Here is an 18,844-nt window from a genome sequence, read left to right on the forward strand (position 1 = left end):
CCCCTTCCCGTGCGGGCTGCCCTCCACCCTGCCGCGCCCAGCTCCTGCAGCCAACACATCAGCCTCTGCTCAGAGCAGCCTCCAGCTCACCTGTTCTTCTATCAGCAAAATTAGGAGCAGGTGAGCGCAGACAGCACACCTGGGGAATGAACTCCCGAGTGAAGCTCTCATCACACAAATCGTGCAGAGCTCTGAGGGCCGGTCCAGCTTCCCATCCCGGCGGGTGCCCTCCGCCCGGCTCCAAGGCACACCCAGAGCCTTGTCCTCCACCACTGCCCACCCGCACACAGGAGCAGGGCCCACCGATGGCCTCGCCCAGGTCAGGAGCCCCCACCCCAGACGTTCACAACTGGGGTGAAGCCACACGCACGCTGCAGGGTGGGCGGGCTGGGAGCCTCCCCTCCAGGCCCAGACCAGGTTTCTCCGTGTCCAGGGCACCGAGACCCTGGGACAGGATTGTGTTCTCTAAGACAGCGACGGACGCTTGTCTTCAATCATTTTTTTATTCCACCACGTCAGCCTACCTACCCTGTCCTTCCTGCCACCCCGAAGTCTCCACTTGGGCCCTGGCTCATCTCGCCTCGGCCACGGCGGTTCTGAAGGGGGTGCTGCTAGCCTTGGCAGGGTGACCTCTCGGAGGCTGAGCCTCAGGACCTGGCTTCAGGGGCCTGGGGGCACCTGCAACAGGCTCCTGCCCGCGGTCCTCGGTCTGGGAGGAGAAGGCACGGTGATGTCCACGCCTGCAGAGATGCTGCTTCTCCCGGTCTGGCGGCGGCTCAGAGTCGGGCCGAAATCACGTCCTTGGCAGGGCGCCTGGTGACCATTCTCACTTCGTGCCCCGACGGGAAAAAAAACAAAAACCAGCAGTCCCATCTTCAGCTAACAATTCCTCAGAAGACGATCAAATAAAAGGCAAAAGGCAACACAATTTGGCAAAGGTTTCTTAATTTTAAATTAAAAAAGGAAAAAAAATGCACACAGAATTCAACTTGCCTGCTTTGAAGAAATATATTAAAGATGGTGAAAAGTTAAAAAAAAAAAATCAAACCCCAAATAACAATAAAAATAGATGTCTCCTCTGTAAAATTCTGGACTAATCTACTGAGTCATTCATATCTATTTAGTATTCAGAGCATGAAGGCAAAATACCAGAGTATAAAAAAATTAAAACACAAAACTAACCAAAACACTTTGAGATACTGCCTGTGAGCAAGCCCACCAGGCTCGCAGCTGGCGTGGGCCCCGCCAGTGACCACTGGAAGCTTCGCTGGGTCCGGTCCCTCCCGCACTCGCCCTCTGCAGACCCCCACGGCCTTCAAAGTTCTTCCTTGGTTCTGCTCAGTTTTGTGGCATGTTCTTCTATAAACTTGCTCAAATGCTCCAGGTCTCTGTTTCCGTCCTCAAATTTAATTGGGTTCTTTTTGTCCCCACTGGGGGCGAAGTAGATGGTGGGGAAGCCCTCGACTTTGTAGCGGTCGCTGGTGACGTCGTTGGCCGTGGCGTCCATCTTGGCGATGACCAGGTTCTTGTGGCCCTTGTACTTCTTGCCCAGGGAGGTGTACACCGGCTCCAGCTGCTTGCAGTGCCCGCACCAGGGTGCGTAGAACTCGATGAGGACGTCCTTCTTAGGGTCCATCACGATGGAGTCAAAGGTCTTCCCCACCACGACCTTGACCGGCCCCTTGTTGTTCTTGGGCACCGGCTGGGATTTGATGACTGGCTTCAGTTTTCCTGCCAGGGAAAGCAAGCAAGGGGGGGTGTGAGAGCCGAAAGGCCAGCCCCTGGTGGCCACGACTGGACCAGGCAGGGAGGCTGGCCCGACGTGCAGGAGGCTGGGGCAGACAGACATCGCCACGGCCAGGCTGGGCCTTGTCTCCAGAGCCCAGCCCCTGGTTCTGATTCCCCCAAATCCTGTACTTTCCAGTCCCTGCAAAGGCCAGAGGGGGTGCAGATGACCAGTCGCACCAGAGACCTAGCAGACACGATCCTCTTTCAGAGGGGCAGTCACAAGAGAGGCTGCCAGTACAGAGGGGTCACTAAGAGGGCAGTGTGCAGGCTGGAAGCCTTGGCGGGCAGCAGACTGAGCAGACAGGATGGGCAGGGAGGTCTGCCCACCTAGCGGGGGCAACAGCAACCCTGAGCCACGTGCCCAGTCAGATCAGAAAGACACTGCATTCAAGGCCAAAGCAAGTTTACCACATACAAGAAACTTATCTGTTGCACTTTAATTTTTAAAATAAGGTTTTTTGAGATTTCTAAGACACCTGTTTCTATTACAAAAACAGAGAAAATGGAGCAAAGAACAGGGATTCTCCCATTCCCATGCTGTGCACCCTTGGGTCCAAGAGGAAGCACAGGCCCGGGTCCCAAAGACAAGCTGGCAGGGGCTGCAGAAGCAGGGTGCGGGTGTGGGTGTGGGGGTGGCGGGGTGCGGGCCCACCTTTCTTGAAGGCGGTGACGAAGTCGCGCAGGGCGTCGGCGTCGAAGTCATCGGGCTCCATGGCAAACCTGCGGCCGCCCTCATCCAGGATGGCCGCGTTCACCTCCTCCCCGCTCTCGCTTAGCCCCAGGTCCTTCAACTCCGTGGCGAAGTCCTCCTCATCGGCCACGGCGAAGGTGTACTCGGGGAAGTCCTTGGCCACCTCCAGGACCTTGTTCCGCCAGAACTGAGTGGCTGAGAGGGGACCGAGGGCTTGGGCTCAGGGCTCCGGGGGCTGGTCCCGCCTGATCGTCTCTGCGGCTCGAGGAGGGCCGACGGGACTCCCAGCTGCCCCCCTGATCAAGCCGGGAGGGTAGACGGTGGCAACTCCCCTGGGAGGAGGACCCCCGAGGCCGTCCTAACCCGCACCCCCCAGCCTGGGGCTCACCCGCGCGGTAGTCGAAGCTGAAGTCCACGCTGTAGTAGACGACCACCAGGGGACGCCGCGTGTACCGCTTGGCATCAGCAGCCTTGCGGTGGCCAACCAGGGGCAGCGTGTGCTTCACCACGTGCTCCGTGATGGCTGCGGCCTCCGTGGAGTCCTGCGAGAGAGGGGCAGGTGAGGCGCAGCTGTCTGCCACCGGCCTGGGGAAAAGTCTGCCCCTAGGGACATCACGGGGCTTCCCTGGTGGCTCAGAGGGTACAGCATCTGCCTGCACTGCTGGGACCCGGGTTCAATCCCTGGGCCGGGAAGATCCCCTGGAGGAGGGCATGGCAACCCACTCCAGCACTCTTGCCTGGAAAATCTCATGAATGGAGGAGCCTGGCAGGCTACAGACTATGGGATCACAAGAGGCGGACACAACTGAGCGACTTCACTAGGGACATCACAGGGGCCCTACTCCCCCAGTGAACCCCAAGTGAGCCTCTCGGGTAGCCAGGGCGCCCTTCCCTCTGGGTCAGGGCTGGCTGACCAGGTCAGTTGGGATCTGCTGGGGGGAGGCCTGGCTCCCGGATGACAAAGGTGTGAAGGTGAGCTGAACTGGGCACAAGGTCTCACGTTCCTCTGGCTCAACCCCACAGTAGCCTGTCGGGGACACTACAGGATGAGATGATCAAAGTGGCCGTTGGGGCTCTGGGCTCTGCCTGCAGAAAGCCCACCCCTGACTACTGGTGACAGAAAACCCAGGGGCCTGGGGAAGAGCAAGGGGCCAGACACCTGCACCACAGATGCAGAACCTGAGGCCTAGGAGGGTGAGGCCATCTGCTCAGCAGGAGAAGTGGTGGATGACCCCCTCTTTCCCCTAGAGTCTGAGTCCCATCTGGATGGACGGTCAGGGAGGCAGCAGGGACAAGACACAGCGGGCAGTGGGGGCCTCTCTCATCAGGATGGCCCTGGACCGCCCGTCGCAGAGAAGACAAACTCCGGGGGCACCCAGGATGTATGTGCTCCACCGCGGAGCACTCAGCACCCACGGGCCCAAATGGGAACTCAATGCCTGAGCCCTCCTCACTCACGTCTGCAGCAGACTGTCTCCTCACCTCCAGGCTGTGTGTGCTGACTTTACATCTGGCTTCATCTTATCCGTCCTGCCCTTGTCTTCCCTTTGTCCTAACGCCTAGATCCATTTTTTAAAATTGCATGTTATGTTACGTAAATTTTTACAAAGCAGCCCTTAAATAATTCTGGGGACAAAATTGGTATATAAAAGATACCAATACATTAATAAAAAATGGTGAATGTAAGATCAGGCCGAAGCAAAAAGAGCAAAGTAGCAGTGATGTGTTTAACAGACTGTGGATCTCAACCTTTCAGGGTCAGGGGCCCCGTCGAGAATCTACTGAAAATTACAGACAGACCCCTTCCCTGGGAGCAGGCACACCACACAGAACTGTGTCTGGTTCCCATGGCCCCCAGATCTCAAGTTCATCAGGGCTCCTCTGTGGACCTCCTTCTGTTATCCTCTGGATAACAGAAAAGAAGCCGGAGGGGCAGGGGTGATGAAACCTCTCCCGTATGTCTTGGTTGGGGACAGAGCACACCTGCCCGTCACCTTAGTCTCCTCCTAAACGCCTGTGGGACCCTCTAGGCGTTAGTTCACTTCTCTGCATCCCAGTCTCTGCTTGTCAAGTACAACATCTGAATTCAAGATGTAAAGTCAAAGTTGCTTGGTCGTGTCCGACTCTTGTGCAATCCCATGGACTTTGGGAATTCTCCAGGCCAGAATACTGGAGTGGGTAGCCTTTCCCTTCTCCAGGGGATCTTCCCAACCCAGGGACCAAACCCAGGTCTCCTGCATTGCTGGCAGATTCTTTACCAGCTGAGCCACAAGAGAAGCCCAAGAATACTGGAATGAGTAGCCTATCCGGTCTCCAGCGGGTCTTCCTGACCCTGGAATTGAACTGGGGTCTCCTGCACTGCAGGCGGATTCTTTACCAACTGAGCTATCAGGGTAAGGTTTCCTCCAAATGAGAGTATCTGTTCCATGGAGCTCATGGCCCCTGGGAAGCACTTGGAACATGAAGTGGGACCCAAGCTCACCCACCCCTCTTGAGATGAGTGTGTCACCTCTTTAGGAAGACTGAGAGCGGGGGGGCCCCAAGGAAGAGGGAAAGGCCAGGTCCACAGGCCACACCCACAGCTCTACCCAGTGAACAGAGCAGCATGTCAGTGCTTCGTAGCCCTCAGCACCCAGGCCACCTGCCGGCGAGTGAGGCTTCTCTCCGAAGGAGCAGCACGGCCTGGCCAGGAGCTGGCCCATCACGAGGTATGGAGAGGGGGCCACCCTCCTGCAGAAGCAGGTGGAGCTGCGCCAGGGCCTCAGCCCCACGACCCACTGGGCATGTGAGGACCTCCCCCATCCCCGCCACCCCGTGACCCTGGCCTGACCGAGAGAACTTCAGGATGATCGGACGCCCCGGGGCTGGCACCCCTCACCCACCTTGATGTCCATCACGTAGCTCTTGGGCTCATATTTGGACTGGAATTTCTCAGGCTGCATGACGACCAACTTCCCCAGAGAGACCTTCAAGAACTTTGCTATTTCAGTGCTGAAAGTGTGGTGGAATTTGTAATCCTCTCTCAGGCTGTTAGCTGAGGAATTGAACGATAAATAACACACAATTTATTAAACTGCTTAAATGATTTAGATTCAACTCTACCCACATCAGCCAAACCAAATGCCCAGAAAATGGTGTAATTAACCATGAACGCTGTGTGGATAATATCCAGAGCTTAGACACTTGAAAGGAGTTTGGATTAAAAAACCTGGTATAGATGTAATACTTTAAAATCTATGTATATCTGAATTTATTTTTAAAATAAATCTGAAAAAAAAAATGAATAAAAATAAACAATCAGAACCTTCACAGAAAAACTTCATCTCTCGGATTGACTGTGGTCTCTGACGCTGAGAAGCACATTAACCCAGACCACCAGCCTGACCCTCCTGAGTCTGGCATGAAAACCCTCCGTCTGCTCAGGAGCTCACTTCTCAAGTGGCCCGTTTGGGCTGCAGTTTTTCTGCTCTACGGATATGTTGTGCTGTACTCAGTTGTGTCTGGCTATCTGTGACCCCACGGACTGTAGCCCGTCAGCCTCCTTGGTCCATGGAACTTTTGTGGCAAGAATACTGAAGTGGGTGGCCACGTCCTCCTCCAGGGGATCTTCTCGACTCAAGGATTGAACCTGCGTCTCTTGAGTCTCCTGTATTAGCAGGCACATTCTTTACCATTGTGCCACCTGGGAAGCCCTACGTATTTTAATTTAAATTTCGGGAAACTCTCAATGCAACCCCATGGAGATACTCCAGAATGGAGGCTGGCAAACTTTCTTAAGGACCGGACAGGAACTGTCTCAGCTTCGTGGACCCCATGGTCTTGACAACTCAGCTCTGTGCTGACTAGCGTGCTGTGTCCCCAGGGAACTTACAGAACCAGGTGAGGGCTGGGTTTGGCCCGTGGGCCAGCCTATCAACCCCTGCCCTGGACCCCGCAAGGGCACCACCTCGGGCCTCCTGCTCTGTCCTCACCAAGGCCTCCGATCCACCCTGAGCAGAGTCTGCGGTCCCAGGAAGGTGGGCCTGTGACTGGGTTACCGAACAGGCAGCTGAGGGCACGGCACGTCTCAGGGGAAGCAGGGAGCAGTCTGGACAAGCTCAGACAGACTTGGACTCAAATCACAATTCTGGAGCTACTAGCTATGACTTGAGGCCTGCCAGCTACTCACCACCCTGAGCCCCAGTCCCTCCTGTAGAAACAGGTCAGGGAGCTCTCAGACCACCGTTAAGAACAAAACAGCCACCCAGAGGAGTGTTGCAGGTCAGTCTCCCACCTGTTCTAAGCTACTAGACACGTGGGTATCTGTGATCAAGTGGCCATGGAGGAGACAGCATCACCTCCAGAGCTTCCTGCCCGGCCCCCTCGCTCACAGACCCCATCCTCCTGCCAGGACCCCCTCTGCTCCTGCCCTGTCAGCCCTGTGTCCCTGGGGCGGTCTCTAGTTCCTTCCCCAAAGTCCACGCACCAGGCCCCGTGACTGTCACCCCTACCTGAGCCTAACCTGCCCGGCCACAAGGGGCCACAGGCATCAGACTGGATATGCGGCGGCTAGACGGGCAGCACTCGGGCCCCCCCAGCCCTGAGCACCAGCACCCACGTATTGACACGATCCCTGGGGATCTACAGGCACCCAGATGTGAGGGCTGGGGCTCCGTGGCTGCCTGTGGCCCTGGGTGGACGAGGGGACCCCCTCTGCAAGTTTTTAGAACAGCTGGATGACCCGGTTCCTGAATCAGTGAAGACTGAGGAAGCACGAATGGACTTCAGCCCCACTGTAACTTTTACAACGTCAGTCTGCAACTGACACATGCACAGCTGGGACCGTGCGGCACAAACATTAACACTAAGTGGCAAGCAGGGCATTTAACAGATCACGATTACGACTTCCAAGTAGAAAACCAAGCCGTTGTGGCGTGTATGATGGGGTGAGGGGTCCAGGGGACTCAGGAGCTGCTGGGGAAGACCAGGAGGAGCCTGCCTGTCCCCCAAAGACCGTCTTTGGTTCATCACCCAGGGGCCATCCAGGGCGGCGAGGACCTGGCCCCCATGGGGCACTGCTGAGACAAGGTGGTGGTTAACTTTGCCTCCCAGACCAGCCTCACTGGGCACTTGGCATCACCGGGCACTTGGCTGAGCACTTCCACCACTTTATCTCCACTAATGTAACAACCTTCCATGCAAGACAGGTCTCCCTGTTGGCTGTGAGATCTGCGGGTTGACCGAGTCACTGACTGCCCACTTGGGGCGGCTAATCACCCACAGAACAGGGACTCCAACCCAGGTCTGACGCAGAAACCCTCCTTTCTGGTCAAGACCCTCCCCTGGCAGCAGGGCTGGCTCTGGGAAGGGGCCCCAGCAGAGGAGGGAAGGAGGTAATGACTTTGGATGAACTTGACAGGGCCCCTGCCCTCCTTTCAGACCCAGGAAGGAGAGAGCACAGCCCTCTCGTCTGCTTCCTGAGAGATCGCATCACTCACGTGCAGTTAAGGCAACCGAGAACCAATCCCCAACCCCAGAAAGGAAAGCCCGTTCCCACATATGCAATCTCGATCCTTCCTCAAGCCTAAATCGACGCCCAGGGGTCTTATACAACAGCAGCAGCCCCAGAAGGCCTGGGCGCGGGCACGCTGGCCTGAGACCCCTCCTCACCCGCATCCTGGTACAGCTGGTAGGCAGGGTCACTCTCCGACTTAAAGACTCCGATGATGATGACATCGTCCCCGTCCTTCAGGAACTCCTGGACCTGCTTGAGGGCCAGGATCTGCTTGGAGGGCGGCCCGGACTGCTCCATCATGTAGTCGACAATCCCTAGAAGCAGAGCGCACGCCTGAGCGGGGCTGGGGGCTCGGGGCTCCGGGGCGCCCGGAGGTACTGGGAGATCCCCGCACCGAGCCCAGAGGCGGCAGCCCTACCGTATTTTTCCCGTGGGCCGTTGTAACTGAAAGCCTTCCCCTTGCGGAAGATCTTCAGGGTGGGGTAGCTGGAGACGTCGAACCTCTTGGCGAGGTCTGTCTCCGCTATGGCGTCAACCTTCGCCAGGGGGATCGGGGGAGAGCTCTTACTCAGCTCTTTGGCGGCCTTTTCATACTCGGGGGCCAGTTTCTTGCAGTGTCCACACCTGCGAGAGTGAGCAGCTCTGTCAGGAGCCTGTTCCAGAGTGGACGCAGCCTCCCAGCTACAGGATGCGCAGACACCCAGCCTGAGTTCCCAGGTGACTTGCAGAGATCTGCCAAGCCAGAGAAGCCCCCAGGCAGTGTGGAAGCCTGACATGGGCTAAGAGATGGGAGAGGCCATGACAGTTCTGTTGGTTGGACAGCTGGAGGGGGGAGTTTCAACCTATCCTATCCCCCAGCAAAGACTCTAAAACCACCCCTCCCAGCCGTGCCCACTTCACCTGGTGCACGGTGGACACTTGGCACCTGCCAGCTCCTCGGCTGGCTCTGCCTCACGTGCAGGGGTCTGTCTCCTGCCACCCCTGCCCCGAGCTGCAGCGGGTACAGGATGGGCCTAACCAGTATCTGGTCACGGGAGACCGACACCATCTTACCAGGGAGCATAAAACTCTACCAGGATGATGTCGGCATCATTCACCACTTCATCGAAGTTGTCCTTGGTCAGCACAAGTGTGACTTCTGGTGGAGGCGTCCAGTTCGGCTGGGAGACCTCTTTGACCTTGGCCACAATTTCTGGAAGAAACCCCACAAGACCAAGCACGTGAAGGCCCCTGGCTCCAGGGGAAGGTGGAGAGGGTAGGGAAGAGAGAACATAGGGCCACAGGACAGGACACGCCTGATTTCCTGAAACCCAAGCCCATCTACTGCAAGGAGACCAAACCAGTCAATCCTAAAGGAAATCAACCCTGAAAAGTCACTGGAAGGATTGATACTGAGCTCCAATACTTTGGCCACCTGATGTGAAGAGCTGACTCACTGGGAAAGACCCTGATGCTTGGAAAGATCGAAGGCAGGAGGAGAAGGGGGCCATAGAGGATGAGATGGTTGGATGGCATCACCGACTGAATGGACCTAAGTTTGAGTAAGCTCCGGGAGATGGTGAAGGACAGGGAAGCCTGGCGTGCTGCAGTCCATGGGGATGCAAAGAGTCGGACATGACTGAGCTACTGAACAACAAAGCCCATCTATAGCCAGGGCCCCTCTGCAGTTTGGGGACCATGGTGAAGAGCCCGAAGGTCCAAGGTTTCCAACCACCACCCATCACATGTCCACACACACTGCTCAAGGCAGTCTAGCCCAGCCTGATGAATGAGACTGTTAAGCGCACCCCGAAAGGTCACCTCGCAGTGTTCAACCGCATATGCCTAGTAATAGTTTGGGGAGCATTCCTCTCAAGGCGTACAAATACATCTGTGTTTAGACACGCACACGGAGCACTGGCACGTTACACACAGCATAAAATTTAACTGAAGTTGAAAAAAATGGGAGCAGCAGTAGCTCCAAGGCCACCTAGGCTGCACCAGCATCGCCTGCGAAGCAGTTGCAAAAAGGCCCACTTGTGGCCTAGGTGCCCGGAGACTAAATATATGCTTACAAAGCACTTCCCAAGTGGTTCTCAGGAGCAGCGGCTGCCCACTGTTTCTCTCCCTTTGTGGCCCTGAAATCTGCCCAGGAGCCAGGTCTGAGAAGCACTGCGGCGAAGCGCCAGCTTTCAGACTGGAGCGCGAACAGCAGTGCCTCCTGGTGCAGGCAGATTGAGGCCCGGGGGCGGGGGGGGCCCTCAACTTGGGGGAGCCCCTTCTGAAGACACATGGGAGGTCTGGTGCCCAGGGAGCCCGCTGCGCCAAACACTGCCCTCAAGATGCCAAACCGGACCACGTTCCTAGCTGTGAGGTGTCAAGGGCAGACCAACCCCCCCACACACACATGCCTGCCTGCAAAGGTCAGACTCTTGAATGGCTCGAAGCGAACCTTGAGATCAAGTCCACGTGACTCACGCTCGGATGAGGAGCCCAAGGCCCAGCCAGGGGGGCCCTTGTGGGGGACACAGGGCTGTGCGATGGCAAGAAAGACCCCAAACCTACTCGGTGTCATGCCCACTGTGCCACACTGGGAGTGAAAAATGCAGCAGAAAGCAATCTATTTTTTTTAAGCCTTCAAAATGCTGAAGGCTACCATGGTGTTATCTGTCCATTCATTTAATGAAACTGATGTAGTGCCTGATGCAAGCCAGGTAGAGCTCCAACAGGCCTGGTTTTAGAAATGCCACCTGGCCCCATGCACCTGATTTTAGAAACACCAGTGGTTCTGTGAGCTCTGGACCCAGGGGCTTGGCCAGCCCTGGGTGCTCATAAGAAAGAGACTATTGAGATGGACCTGACGCTCACTGAATCAGAAGCTCTGGGCGAGGGCTTGGCAGTCTGTCTCAGAGAGTCCCCCACCCTGGGTGTCAGGCCCAGCTAGACGCTGGTCCACAACACTAGCGAGGCCCGTGGCCTTTAACACAGCGGCTCCAGATCTTGAATTTCACGGCTGTCAAGTGTACCCCCTTCTTGTCCAGGACAAGCTTATTCTGATCAGAGTCACTGCGGACGTTCCAGCAGGTATTGCTGCCAGTCCACTGGGCTGGGCTTCCTCTCTGTTATCCAAGTTGCCCTCCCCTCAACCCCTCCCCTCTCCCTTCATGGGGAAGGGAGCCCCGGCCCCCACTTCCTCTGGCGGCTCCGGGCCCTCACCTTCCTGGGTCCTGGAGCCCTCGTAGTCAACCTCCTGGCCCTTCTTCAGGATCTTGATGGTGGGGTAGCCACTCACGTCAAACCTGCTAGCCAGCGCCGACTCTGAGGTCGCGTCGATCTTGGCGACAGGGATGGGAGGGTCGTTCTCCTTCAAGGTGGCGGCGATTTTTTCGTATTCTGGAGCAAACTGTTTGCAGTGCCCGCACCTGAGAATGAGATTTCAGGGCGGAGAAGCAGGTTAACTGTACCCAAGGAGGCTTAAATCCAGCTGTATGCACAAAAACTGGGGCACTGGAACCAGAAACGTTTGCGGTTAGCGAGAAACGCGAAACGGGGGAGGCTGAGACGGCTCGAAGTCGAACAATCCCAGGGTGAATCCCAGCTCCACCGAGGGCAGGTACTTTCAAGATCTCCACACCCCCACGTGAAGAGAAAACTCTGCCTGAAAGACGCTGTCTTTTCCGCTCGTCTCAGACGTGGATGGCGCTACAGGACCAAGAGCGATGTCAGCGTTCTGATGCTGACGAGTAAGGGTGTTACTGCCACTTAGAAATGAGTTTTTCCCATTTTCAGTTTTAAGTTCCAATGTGGTAACTACTGATAAACGTGACCCACAGAACAAGCTAGCTGAGGTCCTCAGTATTTAAGGGGTTAAGGTGTCCTGAGACCAAAATGCTTGAGAACACATGATCTATAAACCAGGAATGAGGTAACTTCACAGGTTTGCCCTGAGGACTGTTTAGAGACTTTATACGAAGCATCTCATACTATGCTGGTCAGACAACATTATGTATATCTTGACTATTTTGTTCTCCCCAGTGGACTGAGGAGGGCAGGAGAAAGCAAAGACAGGATTATGAGATGGAAAAACAGCAGAAGAAAGGTGAGAGAAGGAGCCCAAGAGTCACCACGAGCTGCCCGATGAGGGTGAAAGATGGGAAAGTGGGGCCGGTCCCCACAGGGTCCAGTCTGCGTGCAGCTGGGCGGAGGAGGGGCTGAACCTGCACCAGGGGACGCATCTGTCACCCCTGCAGGGCTGTGTCATCACAGCTCATGAGCCACCCGCAGCTGCAACTAGCAGAGGACGTGTTCACGTTTTTAACCAACTAGACCTAAAACGAGGCAGGGCGCGTGTCCTCACCACGGAGCGTAGAACTCCAGCAGCACCGTGTCTTTGTCGGCCACAAAGTTATCGAAGTTCGCGTCGTTTAGGATCAAGACGCCATTTTCCTCCTTAACTTCCAAGTCATCGTCGTCGTCATCGTCATCCTCGTCCTCCTCCTCGTCCTCCTCGATGGCATCCTCTTTGTCAGAAGAATCTGTGCAGAAAACACCCAGGCAGGTTAGGAAACTGATGACCTTCCTCCTTAAGTCTTCCCAGGACCCCACACCTTCAAAATGGTCATGAGTCCTGAGTGGTCCCTGAGGGTCACCACGAGAAGAGGCAGTGACCGCGGGCCTCCCGGAGCCCATACATCTGCATGTGGGGTGGGCGCCTCAGATTTCACTTAAAGGGAGGTGATGGCTAAAAGATGGTGAAAACTAACTACAGGTCTAGAATTTAGTCTAAACACTGCAGCAGGACTTGGGGGTGAGGTGGGACTGGCCCCCACTCAGATGGAGCCCCCCGGCCCAGCACAGAGAACCCTCCTTCCCGGCACACAGGTCTGATCCGCCCTGTAGCAAAGCCCCTCACCCACATCCAAGCTGTGTGTTCGGGCTCCTCCCTTTGTAGGTCCCCCCACGTCCGTGCTCAAGGTCCAGGCTAACTTCTACAGACATGTTCCCCTTCCTCACCCTCTCTGCTTTCCACAGGAAAGAAGGACTTGCCTCCAAGATCCCATCCTCGCCCCTGCGGATGACTGCCTGGCCCCCCAAATCAGTACAAACAGGAAACAAATCTTGGTTCTCAACTCTTTCTCCCTGGAGGTTACTCGGGCTGACTTTGTAAGTAAAACATGATTCCCCACCTCCCTCCTCCACACACCAACCTTTCCCTGAAGGATCAGAACACCCATGGGGTATTTTTTATGCATATCTCCTAATCCGAGATGGATTAGCAGTCCATCATTCATAACGAAAAGCTGAGAACCGCACTTATTTCCTGTTAATACTTTTGTGGGACACCTGGTGGCAAAGTTCTCTTCCCCAGAACACAAGAATATAAGCACATCTTATCACCAACAAGGCTCGACTGGATTTGCTGCTGAACTACAGGTATGGAAACCCTGAACGGCAGCTCTCGTTACCCAGGTTCCCAGCTGCTTCCACATCAGCAAACAGAAATGCAGGTAGCACGATTTCGTCAACTCCAAAGGCAGAACGTTTCAAGGGGCCCATTACTTCTCTTTGGAGATGCTTCCCGGGAGAGAAGCCAACACTGACAGCGGGGCTGACGTTAGGGCTTGAGAACCCGCCTGGGGACCCGGGAGCCCCCTGGGACTTGCCCTATCTCAGCACCCACGTCCCCAAACCAGACCCACTGCTGCCTCTGCAGCTGCTCAGACACGCCAGGGGCTGCTCTGGGCAGGGCGGCAGCTTTGCTTGTTATCATCAAGATCTACCGACCTGTACACTTATTACCAAAAACAAGCTGAAAACCCACCCCGCCCCCCTGAGCCCCACTTCCCTCCACACTTGTCCCTTCGAACACCCACAGCTTTTTCCTTTCACAAGCCCCTGTCCTCCACTGTGGGGGCTGGAGTAAACAGCTCTAAAATCCAAACAGAAACGCCACCAACTTGAGAAGGTGCCTGTGTACCCTGGGCCAGGCTGCTTCCCCGGCCCCCCATTTTCTTCCTACCCTCCCCGAGCCTGTCAGCACGCCCACTTCTCCAGCCACCTCGCCACCTCCCTCCTCCACAGCGGGGGCCCTGCGGGCTGGACAGGCCTGCAGAAGCCCCAGACCCCCAGCGCTGTCAGCGGGAGGCTTGGGGAGAGCGATGAGAACCAGGTTCCCTGGATGCGGAAGGGGCAGGACCCAGAGGAAGACAACCGGGCTCAACCCCATCTCCACCTCCCAGGCTGGTGGCCTAAGCTCATTTCTTTTTTCCTTTAAATTTATTTATATATATTTTTTGGCCACGCGGTGAGCATTTGGGATCTTAGTTCCCCCGCCAGGGATAGAACCTGCAGCCTCTGCATCAGAGGCTCAGAGTCTTAACGACTGGCCCGCCAGTGAAGTCCCAGGGAGATCTAAGGACCTGATGCTCTTGAGAACCTCTGGGTTTATACCCGCTGCCTCCGGGCTCCTGGTACTTCTAGGAACACTACCCACAGCAACTGGGCAGGGCAAGTACCAGCTGGCCTCTGTTGGCCTGTGGAACCCTAATACCGGCTTTCCAAAAGGCTGGGCCGACGGCCCCTCACCTGAAAGTCCCACCTGAAACGGCCTGCATGGGGACCGCAAACCCAGAGGCTCAATGCGGGGGGCTGTGCAAGGTTCTCTGCTCCGGCCGGGGTCCAGGAGGCAATGTACGCCTTGCCCCAGATCTGGGAGCTGCTGCGGGCAATGAGGAAGGCCCCAGGGCAGCGCAGCTGCCAGGGTGCTCAGCTCAGCCTGAGAATCAAGCTTATCTGCAGGCAGATGGAAAGACTGGAGGAAGGCTGGAAAGAAAGCTCAGAACTTAATCCTCTCTTCAAGCGAGGAAACAGCTTGGGGAGGAAGAGGGACTCGGCTGCCAGTTCAGTGCACAGAGATAAGGCGAATTTTATAAAAAGGAAAAGCAAAGAGGTTTCCGACCTAGCCCCAGCCCACAGTGGTCTGCAGCACTACAGCGATGGGGTGCTCACGATTAAATGGGGACCATGAGTTATGCTGTGACAGAGCTCCTAATAGGGAACTCCTTTATCGAAACTTTTTTAAGAATGGATTTTCATTCTGCATTTTTAAGGACAAATAAAATGACAGAACGTTCCCTACATAATGAAGGATCCTCAAGCACATTAAGGCACAGCCCCCACCTTCCGCCGCTCCCCAAATTGCCAACAACTCCCAGGGTTGACTCCTCTGCATCTGGAGAGGGTGCTGGCTCCGTATTCCCCCGGACTAAACGCCCCCACCCCCTGCATCCCAACAAGGAAGATATCTCACAGTTTAATGGGGAAACCACCTCTTACAGGGCTCCACTTTTAAAGCTGGACACTCTAGGACAGAAGTATATGCCCAAAGCCTCCCAGCCCCTTCTGGAAGGGTGCCATCCTCCTCCGAGCACCCCTCCTCAACAGGCCTCCAGCATCATCTCTGCACGCTGCTGGGCCCATCCGCCAAGGCCACTCCTGAAATGCGGGCCCCTCCTAACCAGGTCACTGCAACCCCAGTCCACTCCCAGCAGGACACCTGACAACGCCGGATCCCACCCAGCCTGGACGCACGCCACTTCTTCCAGCATCTCCTCACCTGCATCCTCAGCTGGCGTAACAACAGACTCAGGAATAACATCATCTAACTGATCATGTTTCATGGGCCACGCACTGTGCTGAGCTCTTACACAATGCTCTGAGCCCCTCTGGGGAAACATACTACATGCCCTTCACCAAAGAAGAAACAGAACTTCAGTCACCTGCTCAGGAGCACAAGGCTACTGAGGGGAGGGTCTTGACCACTCAACTGCTATGCCTTGCTGGCCCATCAGACTTTCTTCCCAGGATGCCCTAAGTTTTTTTAACCTTGTTTGATAATTACTTCCCAGAAGTGAAAAGCAGGCAACGACCCACATCAAAATATCTCCTTTATACTTTTCTGGTTGGCAAGATGTGAGAACAAGTGAGAGGCCTGACAACCCGAGGCTCACCCATCAGGGCTTAAGTTCTATTTAGTAACCGTTCTTGGGGGCACTGATGGGCCCAGACACCACTATGCTGTTTGAGTCTGACATGCACAAGAGGCGGGAAATTCCCAGGTGGTCCAGTGGGTAGGACTCCACTCATTGCAGGGGGCACTGGCTGCATCCCTGGCTGGAGAACTAAGATCCCGCAAGGGGTGCAGTGCAGCAAAAATAAATAAAATGCACAGGAAGCAAAAAAGAAGGGGGGAACCCCTTAAGACTGGGACCATCTGGGGTAAAGGGAAGTGTGGTCCCAAAATAAAATCCACAGGAGGAGTTACCTGTGACAGAAGCTAAATGTGAAGGGAGAGGGATGGGAAAGAGTCAAGGTAACCACTAGAAGCCCCACTCCAACCAATTGACCACAACGATCCCTAGGCTCACCCTAGAGGCAACTGCCTCCCAGGGTCTCCAGTGCATCAGTGGCCTGTGACAAATGACAGACTCAGTCATCCTAATACCCGTGATGTCCATCCACGTCTGCCACTCTTCCAGGCCCCTTGAGGCTCCCCGCAAGACAGAATCATCTGATCGGAACCAAGACAAAGCTACTCTGCTATGTTCCAAAACTACCATCCACCTCCACTGGTCCTCAAACATTAACGAGTCAATGAAATGTGTTTAAAATGCTGACTTGAGGGCCCACCCTTGCGTTCTTCCGGTTGGATATATTCTGGGACTCCGTATTTAAATAAGCACCGGGCAATTTGGATAAAGGTCCCAAGACACACTTATAGGTGACACTGCTCTCTGGTTCTTGTGGGCAGGTGTTCTTTTCACCAAGCGCTGGTTTTCAACTTCCTTTTCTGTGTGGGTAAAGACTCTTGAATAAAACTTGTATAAGAGTTACTCAATCTGAAAGAGTATAAAGTTCGCACTTCCCTTACACACTATCTGAAAAGGGGGGTTATTTATATTGGAACAAACTCAAGAGGAAAAAACACTCTAGTTATGCAGAGAAACGCCAGAGGAAGGAGTTAAGGCCAGTAATGTGCCGTCCTGTTCTCTAGCAATAGCAGTCTTTTCTTAGGTTTTCTAATTCTCAAAGTTCTCACACACCACTTATTTTTAGCTAGCCGATTCCAAAGAAAAATGCAGGACCGATGGCTGGTAGGAGCGAACGTTCCTCCCAGAGCCGGCGCTTTATGGGCAGAGGCCACACTGAGCCCTAACTCCCGGACCTGGCGCAGTGACTAGCACATACAGTCGGTGCCGAATACATGCTTGCCGAAGTGCTACCTACCTCCAGTTTCCAAAAGCCATCCCTTTCCCCCTCAAACCAGAACCCTCGAGTTAACTTCTATCCAAACCTACAGACCACATTTTTCAGGCGTAAAACGCTTGCTGCCCGCGGCTGTCCCCAGGGCTCCCATTCGGGACGTCACGCCCTCGCCCTGTTTTGAAACCAGCGGCCCCCTCTCCCTTCCCACTCCTTGGGCATGTGAACCTCAAATGCTTAACCAGTTCCCAAGCTCCCCTTCCCAGGAGTGGGCAGTCAGCCTGGACCCGAGGAAAATCGGAGCAGAATCAGGGCGAAGGAGCCAGCGTGCAAAGAAGGCACTTTACACCCTCTCCGCGGTCCAAGCCTCGGTGGCAGCCCCGGCCTCCTCGCCGCCCTCCTCTCCCGGAACTCCCAAGCGATCCTGTCGCCCCGCTACAACCTTCCAACTCCAGCAAGTTGCTGGTCCGCGCGGCGCCCCCACCCCGTAACGCGCGGCCCGCAGGCCGGGCCAGACGCCGCCGCCGCTCACCTTCGTCCGGGGCCCCGGCGCTCGCCACGGCCAGCAGCTGCGCCAGGGCCAGGAGCAGGACGAGCATCCAGGCTTTCCGGGGCCTCATCGCGGTGGTGCTGAGCGTGGCCTCCTTGCACGAGCGGCCACTGGGCGCTCCCGAACCTCGGGCTCCGGTCTCGCGGAGCCAAGCGAGAGAGAAAAACCGCCCCGCCCCCGCCGAAGACCTCCCTGGCAATTAACTGGAGGGCGGGGAAAGACGCGGGCCGGCCAATCCCAGTCCGATCTGGGGCGCGGGCCCCGAGCGCCGCGGTGCGCGTCCAAGCTCGGCGGCACCACCCTCCGCGTGGAACCTCCTCCCCGGCCTCCTCCGCGCGCCCCGCGGCTCGCGCGTTTAAAGCTCAGAGCGCTATCGTGAGGTGCCCCCTTCTGATTGGCTGCTCCGCGGCCTCCAATCAGCGGCTGCCACTCGGTTTACCCGGAGCGCACAGGCTGAGAGAGGGAGCTGGGGAGAACAAAGGCGGCGGGCCGGGACCCGAGGGGCGGGGCCGGGCTACGCCTCGGGCAGCGATTGGCAGGCAACGCGGCGGGCGGGGCCTGGGAAGCGCGAGGTGGGCGGGGCTCCAGGCGGCTGAACAGGGCTGGAAGAACACGTGTCCTTAGCGGAGCTAGGGGCAGAGGGGACGTCTGAGCTTACCTAGGGGACCCCGCGAGGCTCAAGGGCTAAGCGGAGGAGGGGCCTGAACTAGTCGGTTGGTGGGAGAGAGAACGGGACTCCCCAGTCGGCTCCCTGTTCGTGATCTTTTTGATTTCTGCTTGAGCGACTGAAAGTTTGCGTTTCTTTCCTGGATTAAAACACAGATTGGCTTTGAGGGCGGGGTAGCTTGCAGTAAAAGTGAATCCAGAACTAGGGTTTGGGAGAAACCTTCTTTCTAGGGTTTTATCTAGGAAAAAGCTATCAGGTGCGTGTCTAAACTTGGCTTCATGTCATCAATTTCTCTCCTGATTTTCTGCAAAACTGACATATCGGATAGGCAGTATAGTGGTTTATAGAATTCTAACTATAGACTTCAGGTTTTCCCTCCTGACAATTTAAGAGGAAAAAAGCTAGGTTAAGATA

General features: G+C 55.9%; 1 protein-coding gene across 1 annotated transcript; it reads right to left on the reverse strand.

Annotated features, from left to right (window-relative positions):
- Nucleotides 1–484: 484 nt before the first annotated feature.
- On the reverse strand, nucleotides 485–18,092 carry PDIA4 (protein disulfide isomerase family A member 4). The gene is made up of 10 exons (XM_019959251.2): nucleotides 17,746–18,092; nucleotides 12,310–12,487; nucleotides 11,169–11,374; nucleotides 9,027–9,165; nucleotides 8,392–8,597; nucleotides 8,129–8,287; nucleotides 5,362–5,513; nucleotides 2,868–3,021; nucleotides 2,441–2,674; nucleotides 485–1,731 (listed from the first exon to the last, which is right to left on the reverse strand). Exons 1-10 carry the CDS (start codon nucleotides 17,831–17,833, stop codon nucleotides 1,316–1,318), a joined length of 1,932 nt encoding a protein of 643 aa, XP_019814810.2. The 5' UTR covers nucleotides 17,834–18,092; the 3' UTR covers nucleotides 485–1,315.
- Between the last annotated feature and the right edge of the window lie 752 nt (nucleotides 18,093–18,844).

This window comes from Bos indicus, chromosome 4, assembly GCF_029378745.1.
Source record: "Bos indicus isolate NIAB-ARS_2022 breed Sahiwal x Tharparkar chromosome 4, NIAB-ARS_B.indTharparkar_mat_pri_1.0, whole genome shotgun sequence".
NCBI classification, from domain to species: Eukaryota; Metazoa; Chordata; class Mammalia; order Artiodactyla; family Bovidae; genus Bos; species Bos indicus.

Excerpts from the sequence above, each read along its gene's own strand:
- PDIA4 (XM_019959251.2), bottom strand. The coding sequence starts at position 17,833 with ATGAGGCCCCGGAAAGCCTGGATGCTCGTCCTGCTCCTGGCCCTGGCG. Across the intron at positions 5,514-8,128 it reads CCAGCTGTACCAGGATGCGG|CTAACAGCCTGAGAGAGGAT; the intron begins GTGAGGAGGGGT and ends TCAATTCCTCAG. Across the intron at positions 1,732-2,440 it reads CGTCACCGCCTTCAAGAAAG|GAAAACTGAAGCCAGTCATC; the intron begins GTGGGCCCGCAC and ends TTTCCCTGGCAG.